Source organism: Erpetoichthys calabaricus, chromosome 2 (assembly GCF_900747795.2).
Source record: "Erpetoichthys calabaricus chromosome 2, fErpCal1.3, whole genome shotgun sequence".
NCBI lineage: Eukaryota > Metazoa > Chordata > Cladistia > Polypteriformes > Polypteridae > Erpetoichthys > Erpetoichthys calabaricus.
In genome coordinates, this window is record NC_041395.2 from 344,292,591 (window position 1) to 344,314,078 (window position 21,488).

General features: G+C 45.5%; 1 protein-coding gene across 2 annotated transcripts in view; it reads left to right on the top strand.

Moving 5' to 3' along the window:
* The window catches only part of chka (choline kinase alpha), a 108,592-nt gene that overhangs the window by 33,352 nt on the left and 53,752 nt on the right, over positions 1-21,488 (top strand). For both annotated transcript variants that reach the window (XM_028796076.2, XM_051923499.1), the window contains 3 exons: positions 16,193-16,306; positions 19,176-19,309; positions 21,340-21,444. In XM_028796076.2, coding sequence (XP_028651909.1) covers positions 16,193-16,306; positions 19,176-19,309; positions 21,340-21,444 — 353 coding nt within the window. The remainder of the gene's footprint in view (positions 1-16,192; positions 16,307-19,175; positions 19,310-21,339; positions 21,445-21,488) is intronic.

A 21,488-nucleotide genomic window follows, 5' to 3' on the forward strand; every position in this document is an offset into this window, starting at 1 on the left:
TTAACAGGACGTGCCATGAATTGGCAGCGGTGTGTTGTTCGGTTGTGGGCAGACGCCTGTAGAAGTCCGATTGTGTGGATTGACAAGTCACTCGATGGGGTGTGAGCTGCTTGATCAGTCCGAGTCCATGGCAGTGATGATTCAGCTTCGTCTTTTTAGCTCCCTTTCTTTATAATGCCCCTCCATTCCTTACAAAGCCTCATTTTACTCTTTTTAAATGGACTCCGACCACATTTAGCATTCCCGTCAGCCAAAGCAGAAGAATTAGCGTCAGTCACAAAGGGACATTGCGGCACAACTGAACACCACAAAGAATTAAAGGATAAAAGCAAAGGCAAGGAAGTCGGAAGCAGCAGCAGGCATCTTGAATTCTCTCCTCTGATGCTGTGCCATGGAAAGCTGCCAAGAAGCAAGTGGCAGGAATGTGTGTTCCTCTGAAATGTCCGCCGAATGTGCAAACGCGAGGATGACGACGATGCTGTGTCTACCCCCCCCCCCCCCTTTTATTTTTTTTAATTCACAACTTATTTGCCTTGGCACACATCGGCGGTCCCACTGTGAGGACTTTACAGATGCTGTGAGTCGACAGCAGAAGTGGAAGATGGTGGAAGATTTCATATCATTTGGCATTCCAGTCAGTGCCAGTTGAAGCCCATTTGGAGGCCTAGGTGGGATTTTTGGGGGTTGGGGGGGGGGGGGGTACAGCCTTCAATGTCCCTCGATGTCCCTCGATGCCCTAGCAGGTACTCAGTATTGGACCCTGACAACTGCTGCTGTCCACAGTGTAGTTATATAAATGGCGCGCCCCTCTCTGTGCCCCTTAACTTTTACAAATGTCAAGTCAAGTTGGGCTGCGGTGGGTTGGCACCCTGCCCGGGATTGGTTCCTGCCTTGTGCCCTGTGTTGGCTGGGGTTGGCTCCAGCAGACCCCCGTGACCCTGTGTTCGGATTCAGCGGGTTGGAAAATGGATGGATGAAAGTCAAGTTGGGGAGCATGCCATGTACTGCGCATTGCCACACCCACTACACGACAAAACAACTGGGGATCCCGGTTGGCAACCCCCCAGGCAGACATGCGGTCCAGTCCCACCCTCCGGAAATGACCCTCTATCCGCTGCAGCCAAGTGTTACGTGGGCGACCCCTTGGCCTGGTCCAGCCACTCGGGTCCTCAACAATGAGGATCGCCCTCGGGTAATCACGGCACCTGGCCGTAGTGCCGTCACTGACGCTCCTTCACAATGCATGCCATGTGCCTCATTCGGGACTCCATGAGCAACACAAAGTCAAACCAGCGGTACCCAAGGATTTTCTGGAGAGACCCGAAAGTCCAGTCTTCGTCTCGGGTCACTGGATAGCGTCCATGTCTCATAGACAGGAAGCACCAGGACTCTAAAGACTTGGACCTTCGTCCTTTTGCAGACATCGGGAGCGCCACACACCCCTTTGTGGTGACCTCTGACCCCCCATGCTCTCTCACTTCGTCTACTGACTTCATAAGAAGAGTCACATGAATGTCACCGCCAAGGTAAATAAACCTCTCGATGACGAGGTCGACACTCTCTCCTCAGGCAGACACACTGCTGATGGCTGTGCCCGAGAGGTCATTAAAGGCCTGGCGCTTTGGTTTTTATCAGGATACTCACAAGCCCGGATCCTCAGACTCCACACTCAGTCTCTCGAGACCCCCAATCAAGGCTTCCATTGACTCTGTGAAGATCACAGCATCCTCCGCAAAGTCAGGATCCGTGAAATCTTTCTTCACCTACAGATGCCCCCCAGCCGCTGGACCCCACGACTCTGCCCAACACCCAGGCATTGAACAGAGTAGGAGCAGAACAGACCCCCTGAGGGATCCCAGAATCAACTGGGCACAACACAGAGGTCCTGCCACCACTCTGCACAGCACTCACAAATGGCGCTCGGCTGTAATCACCATTCTGAACTTTTATGGTGCAGGTTGGCCCATGTCACCCATACCTAAATCTGCCATCGAGTCCACTGGAGGTTTCATGATGGAATCGTGATGGATGAGTTGACAGCATTTACTGTAGCTGTTGATCTCTGAACATCGGGACATGTTGACTTGGTCCGTACCAGGAGCGATAAAGATGGAAGTCAAGGTGTGTGGAGAATCAGCCCGGACCCAGACAGAAACTGGACACACGAGTCCAAAACACACACGTTTTATTCTTTTATCTTCTGCCCTTTACAGCACCGCATCATCACCAACCAGCTACAACGCGGTCCTTTTCTTTCTCTTTCTTTCTTTCCTTCTTCACGTCTTCGCTCCGTCCTCTGCCTCCAGCCTCCCTGAATGGAGTGAGGTGGCTCTTGTGACGACGTGGGTTCTGCTCCATGCTCCCATCTTAACTCTGGGAGCCCTCGAACCCGACACCGTCGGTAACATCACCGATGAGCTGGACAGTGAGACACAACAAAGCAAGGGGATGGTGCAAAAAGTGTGAAGTGTTTTTATTAAAAATCAAGAAAATGAAAACAGTGTTCAAGTAAATAAGTGCAGTGTCTCTCAGATCTTCAGATAAATAATCCAATCTGTGGAGGTTAAAAACACAATAGGAAAATCCTTTTAAAACGAGGTCAGAAACGCTGGAGGCAGTCTTTCTTAAAAACTAAAGTCGGGTACGTTCTTCTACTGGCGGCTCCCCTACTTCTCCCATTTGGACCCCGCAACAGGGGAGTCGGCCTACCAGCAGATGCAGCTCCTTCTTTTCTGGTCCGGTAGCTCTCCGATCCCCCAAGACATTTCTACAATGGAGAGACGATACCAGGGCAACAGGAATCCGTCAATGCTTGCTGACTGCTGTTGGACACTGCAACCTGATGTACCAGACATTGAATAGAAAAGAAAATCGGGAGCAAAACACTTTGAATTCTGTTGAATTTAATAGCTTATGCGAAACATAAATAGGACTACATATAAACATATACAGTGCATCCGGTAAGTATTCACAGCGCTTCATCACTTTTTCCACATTTTGTTATGTTACAGCCTTATTCCAAAATGGATTAAATTCATTTTTTTACTCAGAATTCTACACACAACACCCCATAATGACAACATGAAAAAAGTTTACTTGAGGTTTTTGCAAATTTATTAAAAATAAAAAAAATTGAGAAATCCCATGTCCATAAGTATTCACAGCCTTTGCCATGAAGCTCCAAATTGAGCTCAGGTGCCTCCTGTTTCCACTGATCATCCTTGAGATGTTTCTGCAGCTTCATTGGAGTCCACCTGTGGTAAATTCAGTGGATTGGACATGATTTGGAAAGACACACACCTGTCTATAGAAGGTCCCACAGTTGACAGTTCATGTCAGAGCACAAACCAAGCATGAAGTCAAAGGAATTGTCTGTAGACCTCCGAGACAGGATTGTCTCAAGGCACAAATCTGGGGAAGGTTACAGAAAAATTTCTGCTGCTCTGAAGGTCCCAATGAGCACAGTGGCCTCCATCATCCATAAGTGGAAGAAGTTTGAAACCACCAGGACTCTTCCTAGAGCTGGCTGGCCATCTATACTGAGCGATCGGGGGAGAAGGGCCTTAGTCAGGGAGGTGACCAAGAACCCCATGGTCACTCTGTCAGAGCTCCAGAGGTCCTCTGTGGAGAGAGGAGAACTTTCCAGAAGGACAACCATCTCTGCAGCAATCCACCAATCAGGCCTGTATGGTAGAGTGGCCAGACAGAAGCCACTCCTTAGTAAAAGGCACATGGCAGCCCGCCTGGAGTTTGCCAAAAGGCACCTGAAGGACTCTCAGACCATGAGAAAGAAAATTCTCTGGTCTGATGAGACAAAGATTGAACTCTTTGGTGTGAATGCCAGGCGTCACATTTGGAGGAAACCAGGCAGCGCTCATCACCAGGTCAATACCATCCCTACAGTGAAGCATGGTGGTGGCAGCATCATGCTGTGGGGATGTTTTTCAGCGGCAGGAACTGGGAGACTAGTCAGGATAAAGGGAAAGATGACTGCAGCAATGTACAGAGACATCCTGGATGAAAACCTTCTCCAGAGCGCTCTTGACCTCAGACTGGGGCGACGGTTCATCTTTCAGCAGGACAACGACCCTAAGCACACAGCCAAGATATCAAAGGAGTGGCTTCAGGACAACTCTGTGAATGTCCTTGAGTGGCCCAGCCAGAGCCCAGACTTGAATCTGATTGAACATCTCTGGAGAGATCTTAAAATGGCTGTGCACCGACGCTTCCCATCCAACCTGATGGAGCTTGAGAGGTGCTGCAAAGAGGAATGGGCCAAACTGGCCAAGGATAGGTGTGCCAAGCTTGTGGCATCATAGTCAAAAAGACTTGAGGCTGGAATTGTTGCCAAAGGTGCATCGACAAAGTATTGAGCAAAGGCTGTGAATACTTACTGTAAATGTCTATTTCTCAGAGTTCCTACGTGATGCATTAAAACCAAAACTATATTTATGCATACCCAGTACGTACAGTGAGTACGGAAAGTATTCAGACCCCCTTCAATTTTTCACTCTTTGTTATATTGCAGCCATTTGCTAAAATCATTTAAATTAATTTTTTCCCTCATTAATGTACACACAGCACCCCATATTGACAGACAAAAAAAAGAATTTTTGAAATTGTTGCAGATTTATTAAAAAAGAAGAACTGAAATATCACATGGTCCTAAGTATTCAGACCCTTTGCTCAGTATTTAGTAGAAGCACCCTTTTGAGCTAATACAGCCATGAGTCTTCTTGGGAAAGATGCAACAAGTTTTTCACACCTGGATTTGGGGATCCTCTGCCATACCTCCTTGCAGATCCTCTCCAGTTCTGTCAGGTTGGATGGTAAACGTTGGTGGACAGCCATTTTTAGGTCTCTCCAGAGATGCTCAATTGGGTTTAAGTCAGGGCTCTGGCTGGGCCATTCAAGAACAGTCACAGAGTTGTTGTGAAGCCACTCCTTCGTTATTTTAGCTGTGTGCTTAGGGTCATTGTCTTGTTGGAAGGTAAACCTTCGGCCCAGTCTGAGGTCCTTAGCACTCTGGAGAAGGTTTTTGTCCAGGATATCCCTGTACTTGGCCGCATTCATCTTTCCCTGGATTGCAACCAGTCGTCCTGTCCCTGCAGCTGAAAAACACCCCCACAGCATGATGCTGCCACCGCCATGCTTCACTGTGGGGACTGTATTGGACAAGTGATGAGCAGTGCCTGGTTGTCTCCACACACACCGCTTAGAATTAAGGCCAAAAAGTTCTATCTTGGTCTCATCAGACCAGAGAATCTTATTTCTCACCATCTCAGAGTCCTTCAGGTGTCTTTTAGCAAACTCCATGTGGGAGTTGGCCTTAAGTTCAGTTTTTCATTTTTAATAAATCTGCAACAATTTCAAAAATTCTTTTTTTTGTCTGTCAATATGGGTTGCTGTGTGTACGTTAATGAGGGAAAAAATTAATTTAAATGATTTTAGCAAATGGCTGCAATATGACAAAGAGTGAAAAATTGAAGGGGGTCTGAATACTTTCCATACCCACTGTACTTGTCACAATCAGCAAAACCTGTTCAGGGAGCAAGACTTCTCAAAAAAAATTGTTGTGCAGTGTCAGGTGTCCATGAAAATTTAAAAAAAAAAAAAAAAAAATCTCATGCTACTCGTGTGGCACAATCCACGTGTGAAGTCCTCCGGTCGTGGGCTCACTGCAGCCCACTGTTACGTCCTAATCCAGTCAGTGGGTCTGAAGCTATGGATATGGAGACATTTTTGAGCTCCTCTGTCCCTTTCTCACCCACTCTGATCTGTGGATGAATGGCATCGGGTGACACCACCACCTCGTGGTGTCAAATCTCACTGCAGACTCTTTTCATGTGTGGCTCCTGGCTGGTGGAACGAGCTGCCCACCTCCATCATGACTAAGAAGCGTTTGACGTCTCTCGTTTGTCGAATTTCGATCTAACCGATGGTTTTGTTACCTAGGACTTGTAATGCGCTCGTATTTTTTTTCTGAGCTCTTCACTTGTGGTGATCAGTTTTGTCACCTTGTCCCATCCCACTTATTCCCAAACAGCCCCCCAGGACTGATGTGTACTTGATTATGTCGACCTCTTTTTGTAGCATCTGCTAAGTGAATAAATGGAAATGTATAATGTAGGTGGACGGAGCCAGCTCAGGGGGTGCATTGTGCCCCTATGCACTGTTTTGGTTGCACGTGTCCAAAAAGTGACATCCAAAGGAGAGTGACCCTTTTTTGTAAGTCACTTTGGGGGAAAAAGAAAACATCTGCCAGGCAAATAAATGAAACACTCGACTGCTGGCTCTCCCTTCTGACTGGAGATAAATAGCCAGGAGGAGGAGTCAGCAGTTGTGACATCAGGGCCTCCTGAGGGGAGGCTCCTCCCACAAAACACAGGGAAAGGAGGCACATTTTTAAAGGACCAGAATACAAATAACAAATGAGAAGTAAAACTAAACATAAAAAGATAAAAAATAATGAAAACTAAAATACACAACAGTTTTAACTGATACTCGGGAAATTAATTAATGACAGGCAGTTTTGTTTGTGAAGAGACGTTCTTGTTGATCACACTGGCGTCTCCTGTCACGTGAAGCTGCTGGCCGTTGTCTCGTGTGTGTGTGTGTGTGTAGTTCCATTTTTGTCGAGAATGAGCTGACTCGAGAATTCCCCTTCCTTGATCTTTAAACGGCCTTTGTTTGCTGCCACTTCTCATTTTAGATCAAGGACGCTTTTGTTTCCTTGGCACGAGGTTTAGCGGGACTCGTCTCTTTACACAATCTGTGGTATTAGATGGGGACTTTGTGCTGGTCGAGCTGTACAGGTGGCTGACATTACATAGTGCGATTATGTTAGGAGAATTATAGACGTCATGCAACCTTCTTGGCAGCAAACTTCTAATACTGTGATGGTTACAAGTGTCGAATTCATCAGGAACTTTCTTAGAACTGGCTGATGTTAAGAGTGGTGAACAGCAGGGCTCAGTGATCGGGAGCTGTTTCTGTTTTTTAATATCTATAAATGATTTAGATAAGAATATAAGTAACAAACTGGTTAAGTTTGCCAATGATACCAAGATAGGAGGATTAGCAAATAATCTGGAATCTGTTGAATCATCACAGAGGGTCTTGGATAGCAGACAGGCTTGGGCAGATTTGTGGACGATGAAATTTAATGTCAGTAAATGTAAAGAATTACACATAGGAAATAAACATGTGAGGTTTGAATATACAATGGGACATCTGAAAATCAAAAGTACACCATATATGAAGAATTTAGGAGTCATAGTGGACTTGACAATTTCCAGGCAGTGTTTAGAAGCCATGAAGAAAGCTAACAGAATGTCAGGTTATATAGCGCCTTGATGTGTGCAGTACAAGTCACAGGAGGTTCTGCTCAAGCTTTATAACGCACTGATGAGGCCTCATCTGGAGTCCTGTGTGCAGTTTTGGTCTCCAGGCTACAAAAAGGACACAACAGCACTGGAGAAGGTCCAGAGAAGAGCAACTCGGCTGATGCAGGGCTACAGGGGATGAGTTATGAGGAAAGATTCAAAGAGCGGAGATTAACACTTGCATTAAGTTTACGTCTTGTTAAGTCTGAATACACAATGGGTGGTCTGGAAATTGAGAGTACACCTTATGAGAAGGATTTAGGAGTCACAGTGGACTCAACACAATCAACTGACAGTGTTCAGAAGCCATTAAGAAGGCTAACGGAATGTCAAGTTATATAGCGCCTTGACGTGTGGAGTACAAGTCACAGGAGGTTCTGCTCAAGCTTTATAACACACTGGTGAGGCCTCATCTGGAGTCCTGGGAGCAGTTTTGGGCCCACCAGACATAGCAGAACTAGAGAAGGTCCAGAAAAGAGCGACTAGGCTGATTCAGGACTACAGGGGATGAGTTATGAGGAAAGATTCAAAGAGCTGAGCCTTAAGGAGATGAAGAGGAGACCTGACTGAAGGGTTTAAAATGATGAAGGGAGTTAGTCCAGCTAAATCTCGTGTCACTTTTCATTTCAACCCAAAGCTGAGCCTAACACTTGCATTAAGTTTAGGTCTTTTTAGATCTGAATACACAATGGGAGGTGTGAAAATCAAAAGTACGCCTTATAAGAATGATTTAGGAGTCGTAGTGGACTCGACAACATCAACTGTTCAGAAGCCATTAAGAAGGCTAACAGAATGGCAGGTTATATAGCGCCTTGATGTGTGGAGTACAAGTCACAGGAGGTTCTGCTCAAGCTTTATAACACACTGGTGAGGCCTCATCTGGAGTCCTGTGGGCAGTTTTGGTCTCCAGGCTACAAAAAGGACAAAGCAGCACTAGAGAAGGTCTAGAGAAGAGCAACCAGGCTGATTCAGGGCTACAGGGGATGAGTTATGAGGAAAGATTAAAAGAACTGAGATTAACACTAAGTTTAGGTCTGCATACACAATGGGAGGTCGGAAAATCGAAAGTACGCCTTATGAGAAGGATTTAGGAGTCATAGTGGACTCTAAGCTCTTGACTGCCCTCGTATCGCAATAAGGGCACCTAGTGAGAATGGCGCTGCTTATGTTAACAATGAGCAGTGACACTCCATTAATGCAGGAGTCATCTGTGACAAACGTTGTGGCTAAGAGGCCTGGCTCAACCTGTGATTCAATTCTTTTGAGCCAAAGTAGCATTGATCAGACAGCTTGCTGATGGTGCTCTATGTGATGGCTGGCATGTTGGTAGGGTGAATGGCTGAACCCTCCATGTTTCATGTGGCTTTTAGGTTTCATTGTAACCGTTTCCCAACGTTACAACCTGGAAACTCTCCCCTGTAGTCGTGCCAGCTCACCAGAAGCATTTCCGGGTCCAGCATAAAAGCAACAATTACAAGTAGCGTAGTCGGCAGGATTTTTGGCCATTTGCTTAGCAGGGACCTGCAAAATTTTTTTTAAGTGTAACCAGCAGAGGGGGTACCACCAAGATGCAAACCCCAGATCCAGAAATGTCACAGGTCCATACAGTATAATGCATTTTTAGTCCTCCAAGCACCTTTTTACAATAAAGCACAGCCAATAAATCATACAATGGACGCCTATCCTCTCCTTCCACCTGCAGTTGAGTGTTGCCCGGCTTATTTTATGCTGGACCCGGTATGGCTCCTGGTGACTTGACGTGACTTGTGGGGAGTACTTTTCGGGAATCAGGATAGTCCTCTCCCAACAGTGCCCCCTTGCAGCACCCAGGGACCCCAGACAGGGTTGAACTTCCGGACTCCAGTTTCCATGAACCCTTGTGGGTGTCCAAACTGGGACGCCTCCAGGGAACCACTGCCACCTAACGTATGGTGGGAGATTTAACTGCTCCTGGCCTCCAGTTTTCTGCTTGTCCATCCCCTGGCACCTTCCATTGTACCCAGAGGTCATGCTGTCCGCCATGGTACTCACTCACATACTACAGTAGTTTTGGTGACTGTCTGCAGCTGGAGTACTGCTCTGTTAAGAGATTAAATAAGGGTCATGGTGGCACTTCTGATTTAATATGGCATCTTCTACTATTTTAAAAATCCTTTCTACGTACGCCATAACTGTTGCCATAGTTCTGGTGGCAGAACATGTGTCAACCTTCAGGACGTGTGCAATAAGAAATCCATGAGATTTATACATTTGAAGTTCCAAGGAAGCTCCTGATCACACTGTAGGACACAATTACAGTCAGGGAGTTGCACTGCCATGTGTGCAGAACAGAGGGCGCTGGTGCCTTCCAGAGGTCAAAGGGCGCGTGTTGATCAAGCAGAACAGGAAACAGAGACGTTTAATTCCTGAGCAGAGCAGAGTTATCAGGAATGGCATCCTAGGATTCCACATCATCACATGACATCCACAAGATGAATTGAGCAAATTTCTTGCAGCACTCGAGAACGTTGGTGGGGAAAGAAAAGAGGAAGCGCTTTTTAAGTAAGGAGGAAGTAAAGATTTGGAGGTCTTTAGATAAAGAAAGTTAGTTGAATTGAAGAAGTGACAAGATGATAATAATAATAATACATTTTATTCCTATAGCCCCTGTCCCATGCTCAAGGCATCCCCTGGAGAGGAACATGCAGCCATCGCCCAGGGGGGTCTGCTGTAGTAGTAGTGGAGTGATCAGGTGTCCGCAGAAGCCCAGGCGGGCAAGCAGAGGAGTCTGAGATTTGGACTTGAGAGGCCCATTGTGAGCCTCCATGGCCTTTGGGGACCCTGGCCTGGGCCCGGAGAGAGGGAGCCTTACCATAGCCATGGGACGACAGGGACCCGGAAGGTCAGTAGGGGGACTCCTCTGCTGCGAGGCCCGTACGGGATAAGCAGGGGAGCCTTCAGTTAAAAGAGCAACACGCCCGGGCTTTTAGAAAAGGACACTTACCCACCACCGGGATTTCATGGATTGATTTAATTGTTTTAATTGGATTATTTGTTTATTTGGGAACTGCACACTGCGCTTTTTGAACACTTTTTTTTTTTTTTTCTTGAATTACTTTAATAAAAGCACTGAGCAGATGGCACCTTAATAATAATAATACATTTTATTTATATAGCGCCTTTCCATGCTCAATGCACTTCAGAGTTTAAGATAGAATGGCAGGGTATACAGTATATAGCATTGTACAAAACTATCCATCCATTTTCCAACCTGCTGAATCCGAACACAGGGCCACGGGGGTCTGCTGGAGCCAATCCCAGCCAACACAGGGCACAAGGTAGGAACCAATCCCTGGCAGGGTGCCAACCCACCGCAGGACACACACAAACACACACACACTAGGGATAATTTAGAATCACCATTCCATCTAACCTGCATGTCTGTGGACCGTGGGAGGAAACCCACGCAGACATGGGGAGAACATCCACGCAGGGAGGACCCGGGAAGTGAACCTCAGGTCTGCGCTACCCACTTTGCCACCGAGAGAAGACATCGCCTTGTTTTTCTTCGTATTCCTGTTATCACAGGAATGTGTGCCTCGCTTACCGAGGCTGTCAGGGAGGTCAAAACAGTTGGCAGCAGGTGGCATTCTGTTTGCATTTTACACGGAGTCTGTTTTTGCTTTTGTGCCTGGTCTGCCCGCAGTTGGCTCTTTCTATCTCTAGATTTGTGTATTTTCTCAAAACATGAGCACTGTGCTGCTTATGGAAAGGCACTCGATGCCACCTGCCGTGTAATTTGGTTTTTCTGCACACATTCCCCCATCTATCCCTATTGGAGACATTTTGTTAGTTTTTTTGCACTAAATGTGTACATTTATTGTCACCTTTCTGTCCGGCAATTTCAATGTGCTTCATATGCCACGGTGGGCAGTGTCACTAGCCTGTAAGGTTTGCACCATCGGTCGCTTCCCACCTCAATAGGACCGGAATGCTTTCTGCTCGCATATCTGGTGTTTTACGTTAAGGCGTCAGTCCATCCTTCAGTCCGTGGCATCAAGAACCACCGATGACCGCAGTGTCACACAAACACTTGCGCTGAAGTTGACTGAAGCAGGACTTAAGTGTGGTACTACACTTCTGGTTTATTTTACAAAGAGGCCGAAAGCGGAGTGAGAAGCAGGCCCGGACCCTCGTCTGTTATATCTCAGCCCCTAGGAGCAGGCGCTGATACAGTGCATTGCTGCATCCACCAACTCAGAATCCCAGATTAGGACCCGAGTGCAGCCATTCAAAGGGTGACACCTCATGACCACACCAGTTTAGATGGAATGGAACAGGGTGAGGCTTTAAATGGTGGCTGGAGTGCCAATTCTGCCACCAACCCCTAGGTTGGAGGGCCTACATGCAGGGCTGGATGCAGATTAACGTCATACCCGGGACGGGGCAGTTGCTCAAGTACCCAGTGGAGTTGTCACTTTTGACGTTTTACGGGATTTGAACAGGCTACCTTCTGATTACCAGTGCAGATCCCTCGCCTCAGAGCCACCACTCCGTCCTGCCAGGCGCTGCCAGGCTGGGGCTCAAAGTCTTGGTTTATGCCTGTTTTGTTCATTTTTAAGTCATTGAGGTATATTAAAGGTACTTTTCTTTATTGTCCGCTTTTGTTTTTTTGTGCCCGTGTGATGTTCCATACGTTTTATAGGTGGTCCCCCAAGAGGCGGGACCAGCTGCCAAGCATCATCAGGAACTGCCCGCCACCCTAAAAATCCAGAGGGTCTTCCACAGTTCCCTTACGGTTAATTTCAAATGTGTCTTGGGAGTGTTTGGTGAGTTTCTGTTATTTTTCTGTGCTTGGGATTTTTTTGTGGATTATTTTGAACCTCTGCTCTGTCACCTTGGATTCTGCATTGAGACTTTGTTCACTTGCATTGCCTCGTGTTGCTGGAAACTGAGCTTTGCAGTGTAACGAGAGTATTTTGTGAGAATAAATCTTTTGTTTTATAAAAAAAATATTTTGGTATCTAGCCAGGGTTTTTGACAGGATTTCCCCCTCTAGTAGGCATTTCTGGAAGTGTTCCAGAAACTCTTTTGTACTTTTGGGCTCTCAGTCATAACACTGTCATGGTTCTCCTTTTTATGTCCTTTGTTTTCTACTTAAATTCCGCTTTTATATCATCTTTGTTTAAATTCATATATTTTCATGTCTATCTTGTTTATTTATAATAATAATACACTGCGGTGGGTTGGCACCCTGCCCAGGATTGGTTCCTGCCTTGTGCCCTGTGTTGGCTGGGATTGGCTCCAGCAGACCCCCGTGACCCTGTGTTCGGATTCAGCGGGTTGGAAAATGGATGGATGGATAATAATACATTTTATTTATATAGCGCCTTTCCCATGCTATAATTTATGCTCCATTTATGTTACTTCATTGGTATGTACTTTTAGTTTCTATGTAATGTCACATTTTCTCCTGTGTTCCTTGTGTTGTGTGGCTGATTCCACCTGTCAGTCTTCATGAGGAACCATAAAGGGCTGAAGAGACCCACAGGTCAAGTGCGGCTCATTTCTTCTGTTTTCAGTGTTCTCTTGGTTTTTTTGGAATTTTATTGTTATTCTTTGTTATGCAATGTGAGAATTCCCAAGCATGTAAGTCCCAAACAGTTCCAAAAATGCCCTGTACTGGGGGAAATCCAGTCGAAAAACCCTGGCTAGAAACCCAGAGAACCATGTAGAATCTTTGTAAAATAAAAAAGATTTATCCTTAATGAAAATGCTGTGAAATAACATGAAGCTCCATAGAGCACAAAAAAGGTGAAAGGAGGACTTGCCAGAAAAGGCAAAGGCAATCCAAGGCAAACAAAGTCACAATGCAAAATCCAAGGTGAAGTCAAGAAACAGAGCTCAGGTTCAAAATCCAGAGAATCACAAAAGGACAAGAACTTGCCACACCACACATGCATTCAGATGAACCGCAAGGATCTCTGGGAAACCTTCATCTTTATTGAGCTGAGGGCAGTCCCACCAAACTCCAGCAGACAGCATGCAAAATGAACTCTGCTGGACTTCAATTTGAAGCCGTCCTTTAAAGGACTCCTGGGTGGTCCCATGTTGGTGATGGATGGATGGATGGATGGCTCCGCCTCTTGGGGGGGATCCTCCCACAAAATACAAGAAACATGAGAGAACCACAAAACACACACAGATACTACATAATAACTAAACAGGATAAAATGAACAGACAGTACATTCTGAGAAGATCATGTATCGTCGCTTTGCTTTTGCTTTCCAGGATGGATTTTTTTTTATAATAGATATACTGTATATGAAAGGCACTATATAATACAAGAATGGATATGAAAGGCACTATATAATACAAGGATGGATAGATATGAATTCACTGTATAATAATGGATAGATAAATATAAAAGGCACTATATAATACATGCATAGACAGATAGATATGACAGATACTATATAATACAACAATGGGTAGATAGATATGAAAGGCACTGTGTAATACAATTATAGATAGACAGATAGATGTAAAAGGCACTATATAATACAAGGATGGATGGATAGATAAATATAAAAGGCACTATATAATACATGCATAGACAGATAGAGAGATACTATATAATACAAGGATGGGTAGATAGATATGAAAGGCACTGTGTAATACAATTATAGATGGATAGACACATAGATGTGAAAGGCACTATATAATACAAGGATGGATGGATAGATATGAATTCACTCTATAATAATGGATAGATAAATATAAAAGGCATTATATAATACATGCATAGACAGATAGATATGAGAGATACTATATAATACAAGGATGGGTATATAGATATGAAAGGCACTGTGTAATACAATTATAGATGGATAGACACATAGATGTGAAAGGCACTATATAATACAGGGATGGATGGATAGATAAATATAAAAGGCACTATATAATACATGCATAGACAGATAGATATGAGAGATACTATATAATGCAAGGATGGGTAGATAGATATGAAAGGCACTGTGTAATACAATTATAGATAGACAGATAGATGTGAAAGGCACTATATAATACAAGGATGGATGGATAGATATAAATTTACTATAATAATGGATAGATAAATATAAAAGGCACTATATAATACATGAATAGACAGATATGAGAGATACTATATAATACAAGTATGGGTAGATAGATATGAAAGGCACTGTGTAATACAATTATAGATAGATAGACAGACAGATGTGAAAGGCACTATATAATAGCAAGGACAGATAGATAATTCTTAATTTCTAACATGGCGTATGTGTATTTTCTGTATTGTGTTTCTGGTTCGGGTGGCACTGTGGCGCAGTGGTTAGCACTGCTGTCTCACAGTTAGAAGACCTGAGGTTCGCTTCCCGGGTCCTCCCTGCGTGGAGTTTGCATGTTCTTCCAGTGTCTGCGTGGGTTTTGCTCCCACAGTCCAAAGACATGCAGGTTAGGTGCATTGGCAATTCTTGTCCTTGGTGTGTGTTTGGTGTGTATGTGCCCTGTGCTGAGCTGGCGCCCTGCCCAGGGTTTGTTTCCTGCCTTGCGTCCTGTGTTGGCTGGGATTGCCTCCAGCAGACCCCCGTGACCCTGTAGTTAGGATATAGCAGGTTGGATAATGGATGGATGGCTGTTTCTGGTTTATGTCACCTTTTCATCTCTTTTGTAATTTCTGTTATATTTGCTGAATATTTAATATTGTGCAATTTATCTTTAAACGTTCTGCCATGCCATGTCAGAGAGAGGGGACCCAGCAGTGGGTCATTGAGTTTCTTGTCAGTATGGCTTTCTTTAGAATTTTCTGCTTTATTTGATTTTTGCTTCTGCCCTTGAGACTTGTTTGCTTTGGATTGCTTTTAATAGACAAGCCCCCTTTTGCCCTCCTCTCATCTTTTGTTACTCTTTGCTGGGTACTCTTTGTTTCCTAAAGATTCATGGCTTGTATTTGGACTCATCTAGCCATAGGTTGTATGGTTCCTCTCCCTACAGGAGCATTTTGAACTTTTATGCCAGGGCCTTCTTAACTTTTTACAGGCCAAAGCCTGCCTGTGGTGTTTGGGGACTGGATGTCTGCGGTGAGGCCATACCTGGGAAGGTTAATGAAGGTCCTGGCCTGCTTTGTGGCTCTTATTAAGGGGGCTGGCACCTCTTTTCACCGTGTTTGTGACTCACACCCCTTGCCAGACAGCATGGCTGCCTTACGCCATTAGAACATTACAAAGATTTAGTTGAGAACAGGGCATTCAGCCCAACAAAGCTCTCTAGTCTTGTCCACTTCATTCTTCTAGCTCATCAAGTCGAGTTTTGAAAGTCCCTAAAGTCCTCCTGTCTACCACACTACTTGGTCCATTATTCTGGTAGCACCACTTGTACCCCAGTTTGATTGTCCTCTCTGTGTCTGCATGGGTTGTCCACCTGACGCCCAAAGATGAGGTTTTCGATTGGCTGACAACCCGATTGTGTCTTGTGATGGAATGGACTGTCACCCTCTGTGGGGCCTGTCACTGCATTGTGTTTTTTGATGCTAGGCTAGGCGGTGGCTTACTGTGAGCCCATTCATTGATGACCATCACACGCCTATGAATAAATAATAGTTATCTGCAGATATTTAAGTTACTCTAGTCAAAAAAAAAATCTGAAAAATATATGTATTCTTTGTCAGTTATTAAAATAAAAATTGAGACAATGGAGAAAATGATGCATGAAATGAGTTTCAGTGAGGAAACTCCAAACGTTTTCAAAGGTCTACTTGCTTGATTTAATTCCTGTCATTGTCTTGCAGGGCGCTGAAGCGATGGTGCTGGAGAGCGTCATGTTTGCTATCCTGGCCGAGAGGGCTTTAGGCCCAAAGCTCTATGGAATCTTCCCACAAGGTCGCCTTGAGCAGTTCATTCCGGTAAGTTCCGGCTCTCTCCGCCATGCTAAGGGTCTGATAACTCGACTCGTTGCTCTTGATCACCAGGTTGTTACTTGGGACAAGTCTTGGGGTTAGGTGTCTGAGAGGCAGTAGCCCCCAATCTGTTGTGCTAAGCCCCTAATCATTTTTTTTATGAATGTTCAAGAATAACTAGAAGTGGGAGTTCAGGGTGTGGAGTGCCAATGGGCACAGAATTGGCTCAGACACAGGAAAGCAGAGGGTGATGGGGTGAGGAGCCTCATCAGAATTGAGGGGTGGCCAGCAGGAGGCAGTGCCTCCTGAATATTTATAAATGATTTGGATAGAAATATAAGGAACAAGGGCGGAGTGGTGGCTCTGAGGGTAGGGATCTGCACTGGCAATCAGAACGTTACCGGTTCGAATCCCGTAAATGCCAAAAGGGACTCTGCTCTGTTGGGTCCTTGAGCAAGGTCCTTAACCTGCAATTGCTGAGCGCTTTGAGTAGTGAGAAAAGCGTTATGTAAATGCAAATAATAATAATAATAAGCTGGTGAAATTGACAGATGATACCAAGATAGGTGGATTAGCAGATAATCGAGAAGCCATTCAATCATCACACCAGGACTTGGACAGCAGACAGGCTTGGGTACATTTGTGGACGATGAAATTTAATGTCAGTAAATGTAAAGAATTACAGATAGGAAGTAAAAATGTGAGGTTTGAATACATAATGGGCGGTTAGAAAATCGAGAGTCCACCTTATGAGAAGGATTTAGGAGTTGTAGTGGACTTGATGCTATCGACTTTCTGTCAGTGTTCAGAAGCCATTAAGAATACTATCAGAATGTCAGGTTATATAGCGCCTTGATGTGTGGAGTACAAGTCCCAGGAGGTTCTGCTCAAGCTTTATAACACACTGGTGAGGCCGCATCTGGAGTACTGGGTGCAGTTTTGGTCTCCATAAAGACATAGCAGCACAAGAGAAGGTCCACAGAAGAGCGACTAGGCTGATTCAGGACTACAGGGGATAAGTGATGAGGAAAGATTCAAAGAGCTGAGCCTTAATGAGATGAAGAGGAGACCTGACTGAAGGGTTTAAAATGATGAAGGGAGTTAGTCCAGCTAAATCTCGTGTCACTTTTAGTTTCAATGCAAAGCTGAGCCTAACACTTGCATTAAGTTTAGGTCTTTTTAGATCTGAATACACAATGGGAGGTGTGAAAATCAAAAGTACTCCTTATAAGAAAGATTTAGGAGTCGTAGTGGACTCGACAACATCAATTGTTCAGAAGCCATTAAGAAGGCTAACAGAATGTCTGGTTATATAGCGCCTTGATGTGTGGAGTACAAGTCCCAGGAGGTTCTGCTCAAGCTTTATAACACACTGGTGAGGCCGCATCTGGAGTACTGGGTGCAGTTTTGGTCTCCATAAAGACATAGCAGCACAAGAGAAGGTCCACAGAAGAGCGACTAGGCTGATTCAGGACTACAGGGGATGAGTTATGAGGAAAGATTCAAAGACCTGAGCCTTAATGAGATGAAGAGGAGACCTGACTGTAGTGTTTAAAATGATGAAGGGAGTTAGTCCAGCTAAATCTCGTGTCACTTTTAGTTTCAACCCAAAGCTGAGCCTAACACTTGCATTAAGTTTAGGTGTTTTTAGATCTGAATACACAATGGGAGGTGTGAAAATCAAAAGTACGCCTTATAAGAATGATTTAGGAGTGGTAGTGGATTCGACAACATCAATTGTTCAGAAGCCATTAAGAAGGCTAACAGAATGTCTGGTTATATAGCGCCTTGATGTGTGGAGTACAAGTCACAGGAGGTTCTGCTCAAGCTTTATAACACACTGGTGAGGCCTCATCTGGAGTCCTGGATGTAGTTTTGGTCTCCAGGCTACAAAAAGGTCCTAGCAGCACTGGAGAAGGTCCAGAGAAGAGAGACTATGCTGATTCAGGGCTATAGGGGATGAGTTATGAGGAAAGATTAAAAGCGCTGAGATTCACACTTGTATTACGTTTAGGTCTTGTAAGGTCTGAATACACAATGGGAGGTCTGAAAATCGAGAGTACGCCTTATGAGAAGGATTTAGGAGTCATAGTGAACTCAACACGATCGACTGACAGTGTTCAGAAGCCATTAAGAATACTATCAGAATGTCAGGTTATATAGCGCCTTGATGTGTGGAGTACAAGTCGCAGGAGGTTCTGCTCAAGCTTTATAACACACTGCTGAGGCCTCATCTGGAGTCCTGTGTGCAGTTTTGGTCTCCAAAAAGGACATAGCAGCACAAGAGAAGGTCCAGAGAAGAGCAACTGGGCTGATTCAGGGCTACAGGGGATGAGTGATGAGGAACGATGAAAAGAGCTGAGCCTTAAGGAGATGAAGAGGAGACCTGACTGAAGGGTTTAAAATGATGAAGGGAGTTAGTCCAGCTAAATCTCGTGTCACTTTTAGTTTCAACCCAAAGTTGTACTTCCTATGTTTAAAATCTTACATTTACTTACAATAAATTTCACCTGCCACCAATAGTGCGGCCAGTGTGGCGTAGTGGTTAAGGTTCAGGACTTCAAACCCTAAGATGGGCCTGGTATTGAAGTCACCTGACCAGCCTGCACTCCAATCGGATAACCAAAAAGAAATATAATAACCAATTGTATCATAAATGTTGTAAGTCACCTTGGATGAAGACGTCAGCCAAATAGATGAATGAAATGAATCCGATTCGAGGGTCAGCTCAGAGCTACTGCACCCTTCATAGCAACTTTACCGACCTCATTAATGGGGAAAACAAAAATTAATGTCCTTCTCTTGTAGATCGGCAAAGATGGCACTTGCTAACACCACAAATGGAAGACCCTGACCAGCTGTGCTTATTTTTCAGAGCCGCAAGTTGGACACGGATGAGCTGAGCCTTCCCGACATGTCAGCAGAGATAGCAGAGAAGATGGCCAGATTCCATGAAATGAGAATGCCGTTTAACAAGGAACCCAAGTGGCTGTTTGGAACAATGGAGAAGTAGGAGCACGCCTCTTCATCTTTATTTAGATAACATTGATTGCAAGTGTGGGTGGCACGGTGGCGCAGTGGGTAGCACTGCTGCCTCGCAGTTAGGAGACCTGGGTGTTCGCTTCCCGGGTCCTCCCTGCGTGGAGTTTGCATGTTCTCCCCGTGTCTGCGTGGGTTTCCTCCCACAGTCCAAAGACATGCAGGTCAGGTGCATTGGCAATCCTAAATTGTCGCTTGTGTGTGTGTGTGTGTGTGTGCCCTGTGGTGGGCTGGCGTCCTGCCCGGGATTTGTTTCTGCCTTGCGCCCTGTGTTGGCTGGGATTGGCTCCAGTGGACCCCCGTGACTGACTTAACTGATTGCTAGTGTGGTCCACCAGGGGGCGTACAGCTCCCTCTACCCCGACACAGACAGACTAAGACACAAGTTCAGCATGGCACAACACGTCAACTTTTTTGCTCCTCACTACACAGCACAGTACAAAGCACCAAACAGAAATAAACACTCCTGTCTTTCTCTTTCTTTCTCTCTTTTTTGCCTCCTCTCTTCCTCCTCGCAAGCTTTGTCCCCCACCACCCGACTCCTCGACTGGTGGTGTGGTGGAAGTCTTGCAGTCCAGGGCTTAGCAAATGTCCGGCTGGCGGTGGCCACGGACCCCCCATAGGGTTGAGTCTTCCAAGCTCTATTCCCATGGCCCCCGACTCGTGTTCCAGGGGTGGTACTGCTCTTCTCCAGGTCTTCTTCCATTCTCAGGAGACCCAGCCATCCACCACACCCCCTGTCCTGATCCACACCTCACCACCGTTTGACCGCGGAGATCCTTGGATCTCATGGTTTGGTTTTTGTCCTGACATGCAGTGTGGATGGTGGGACCCTCTATACACAGGTACAGGTGGGCCTTTCTAAATGATGCCCAGTCAATTCAATGCGCCACCAGGTGGACTCCAGTCAAGTTCTAGAAAGATCTCAAGGCGGATTACAGCAAATAGGATGGACCAGAGCCGAGTGTGGAGTGCTGAGTGCCACCTAGGAAGGGGTTTTTGATTTGCCATAAATTTGCAAATCTTTCTGTCCTGAAGGGTTATTGGTGGGCAAAAAGGGCACATTTATCTGTTTGAAATGAAACTTACAACACAATAACGTGTACAGAAAGTAAAGGGGTCTGAATACTTTTATGAATGAAACATTTCAGCATTTGATTTTTAATAAATTTGGGAATCTGTCTGAAAACACATCTTGAGTGCATCCATCCATCCATCCATCCATTTTCCAACCCGCTGAATCCGAACACAGGGTCACGGGGGTCTGCTGGAGCCAATCCCAGCCAACACAGGGCACAAGGCAGGAACCAATCCTGGGCAGGGTGCCAACCCACCGCAGGACACACACAAACACACCCACACACCAAGCACACACTAAGGCCAATTTAGAATCGCCAATCCACCTAACCTGCACGTCTTTGGACTGTGGGAGGAAACCGGAGCGCCCGGAGGAAACCCACGCAGACACGGGGAGAACATGCAAACTCCACGCAGGGAGGACCCGGGAAGTGAACCCAGGTCCCCAGGTCTCCCAACTGTGAGGCAGCAGCGCTACCCACTGCGCCACCGTGCCGATCTTGAGTGCAGAAATGTCAAATTTTTCCATTCTCATAAGTCCCCCCTTTTGTGACCCCGGGCAGACCACTTCGCCGTGCCTGCTCTTGAGTTTTAAAAAACGTGAAACTGATGGACTGTGAAGATGCGCCTTTCTGCACGATTTCTGCCCAGAGGTCAAACGGCAAGTGTTGTGTGTATAAATCACGGTACCCGGGGGTCCAAAGTCCCAATTACTGTGCAGTGGAGACAAAGTTCATCTGGTTAATGTGACAGTTGAAAACAGAAAAGCCCCTTGTAATCTGAAGCTGCTGATTGTGCGGACTTTGGACTCAAGACAATGAAGGAATGGAATTTGACAATAAACAAATGGCACCCTTGAGTAGAAATGCCAGGAGCCTTCCTCTGAGCGCTAATGGTGTCACCTTTCAATTCCTCTCTTGCAGGTACCTGAACCAAGCGATGAGGCTGAGCTTCACGAGGGAGTCGCACGTTCGAAAATTTAATCGGCTTCTCAACTACAACTTACCGCAGGAACTGAAAACTCTCAAGTAAGACCCCCGTCTTCCTTCTCTTATCTGATACCCGGCGGATG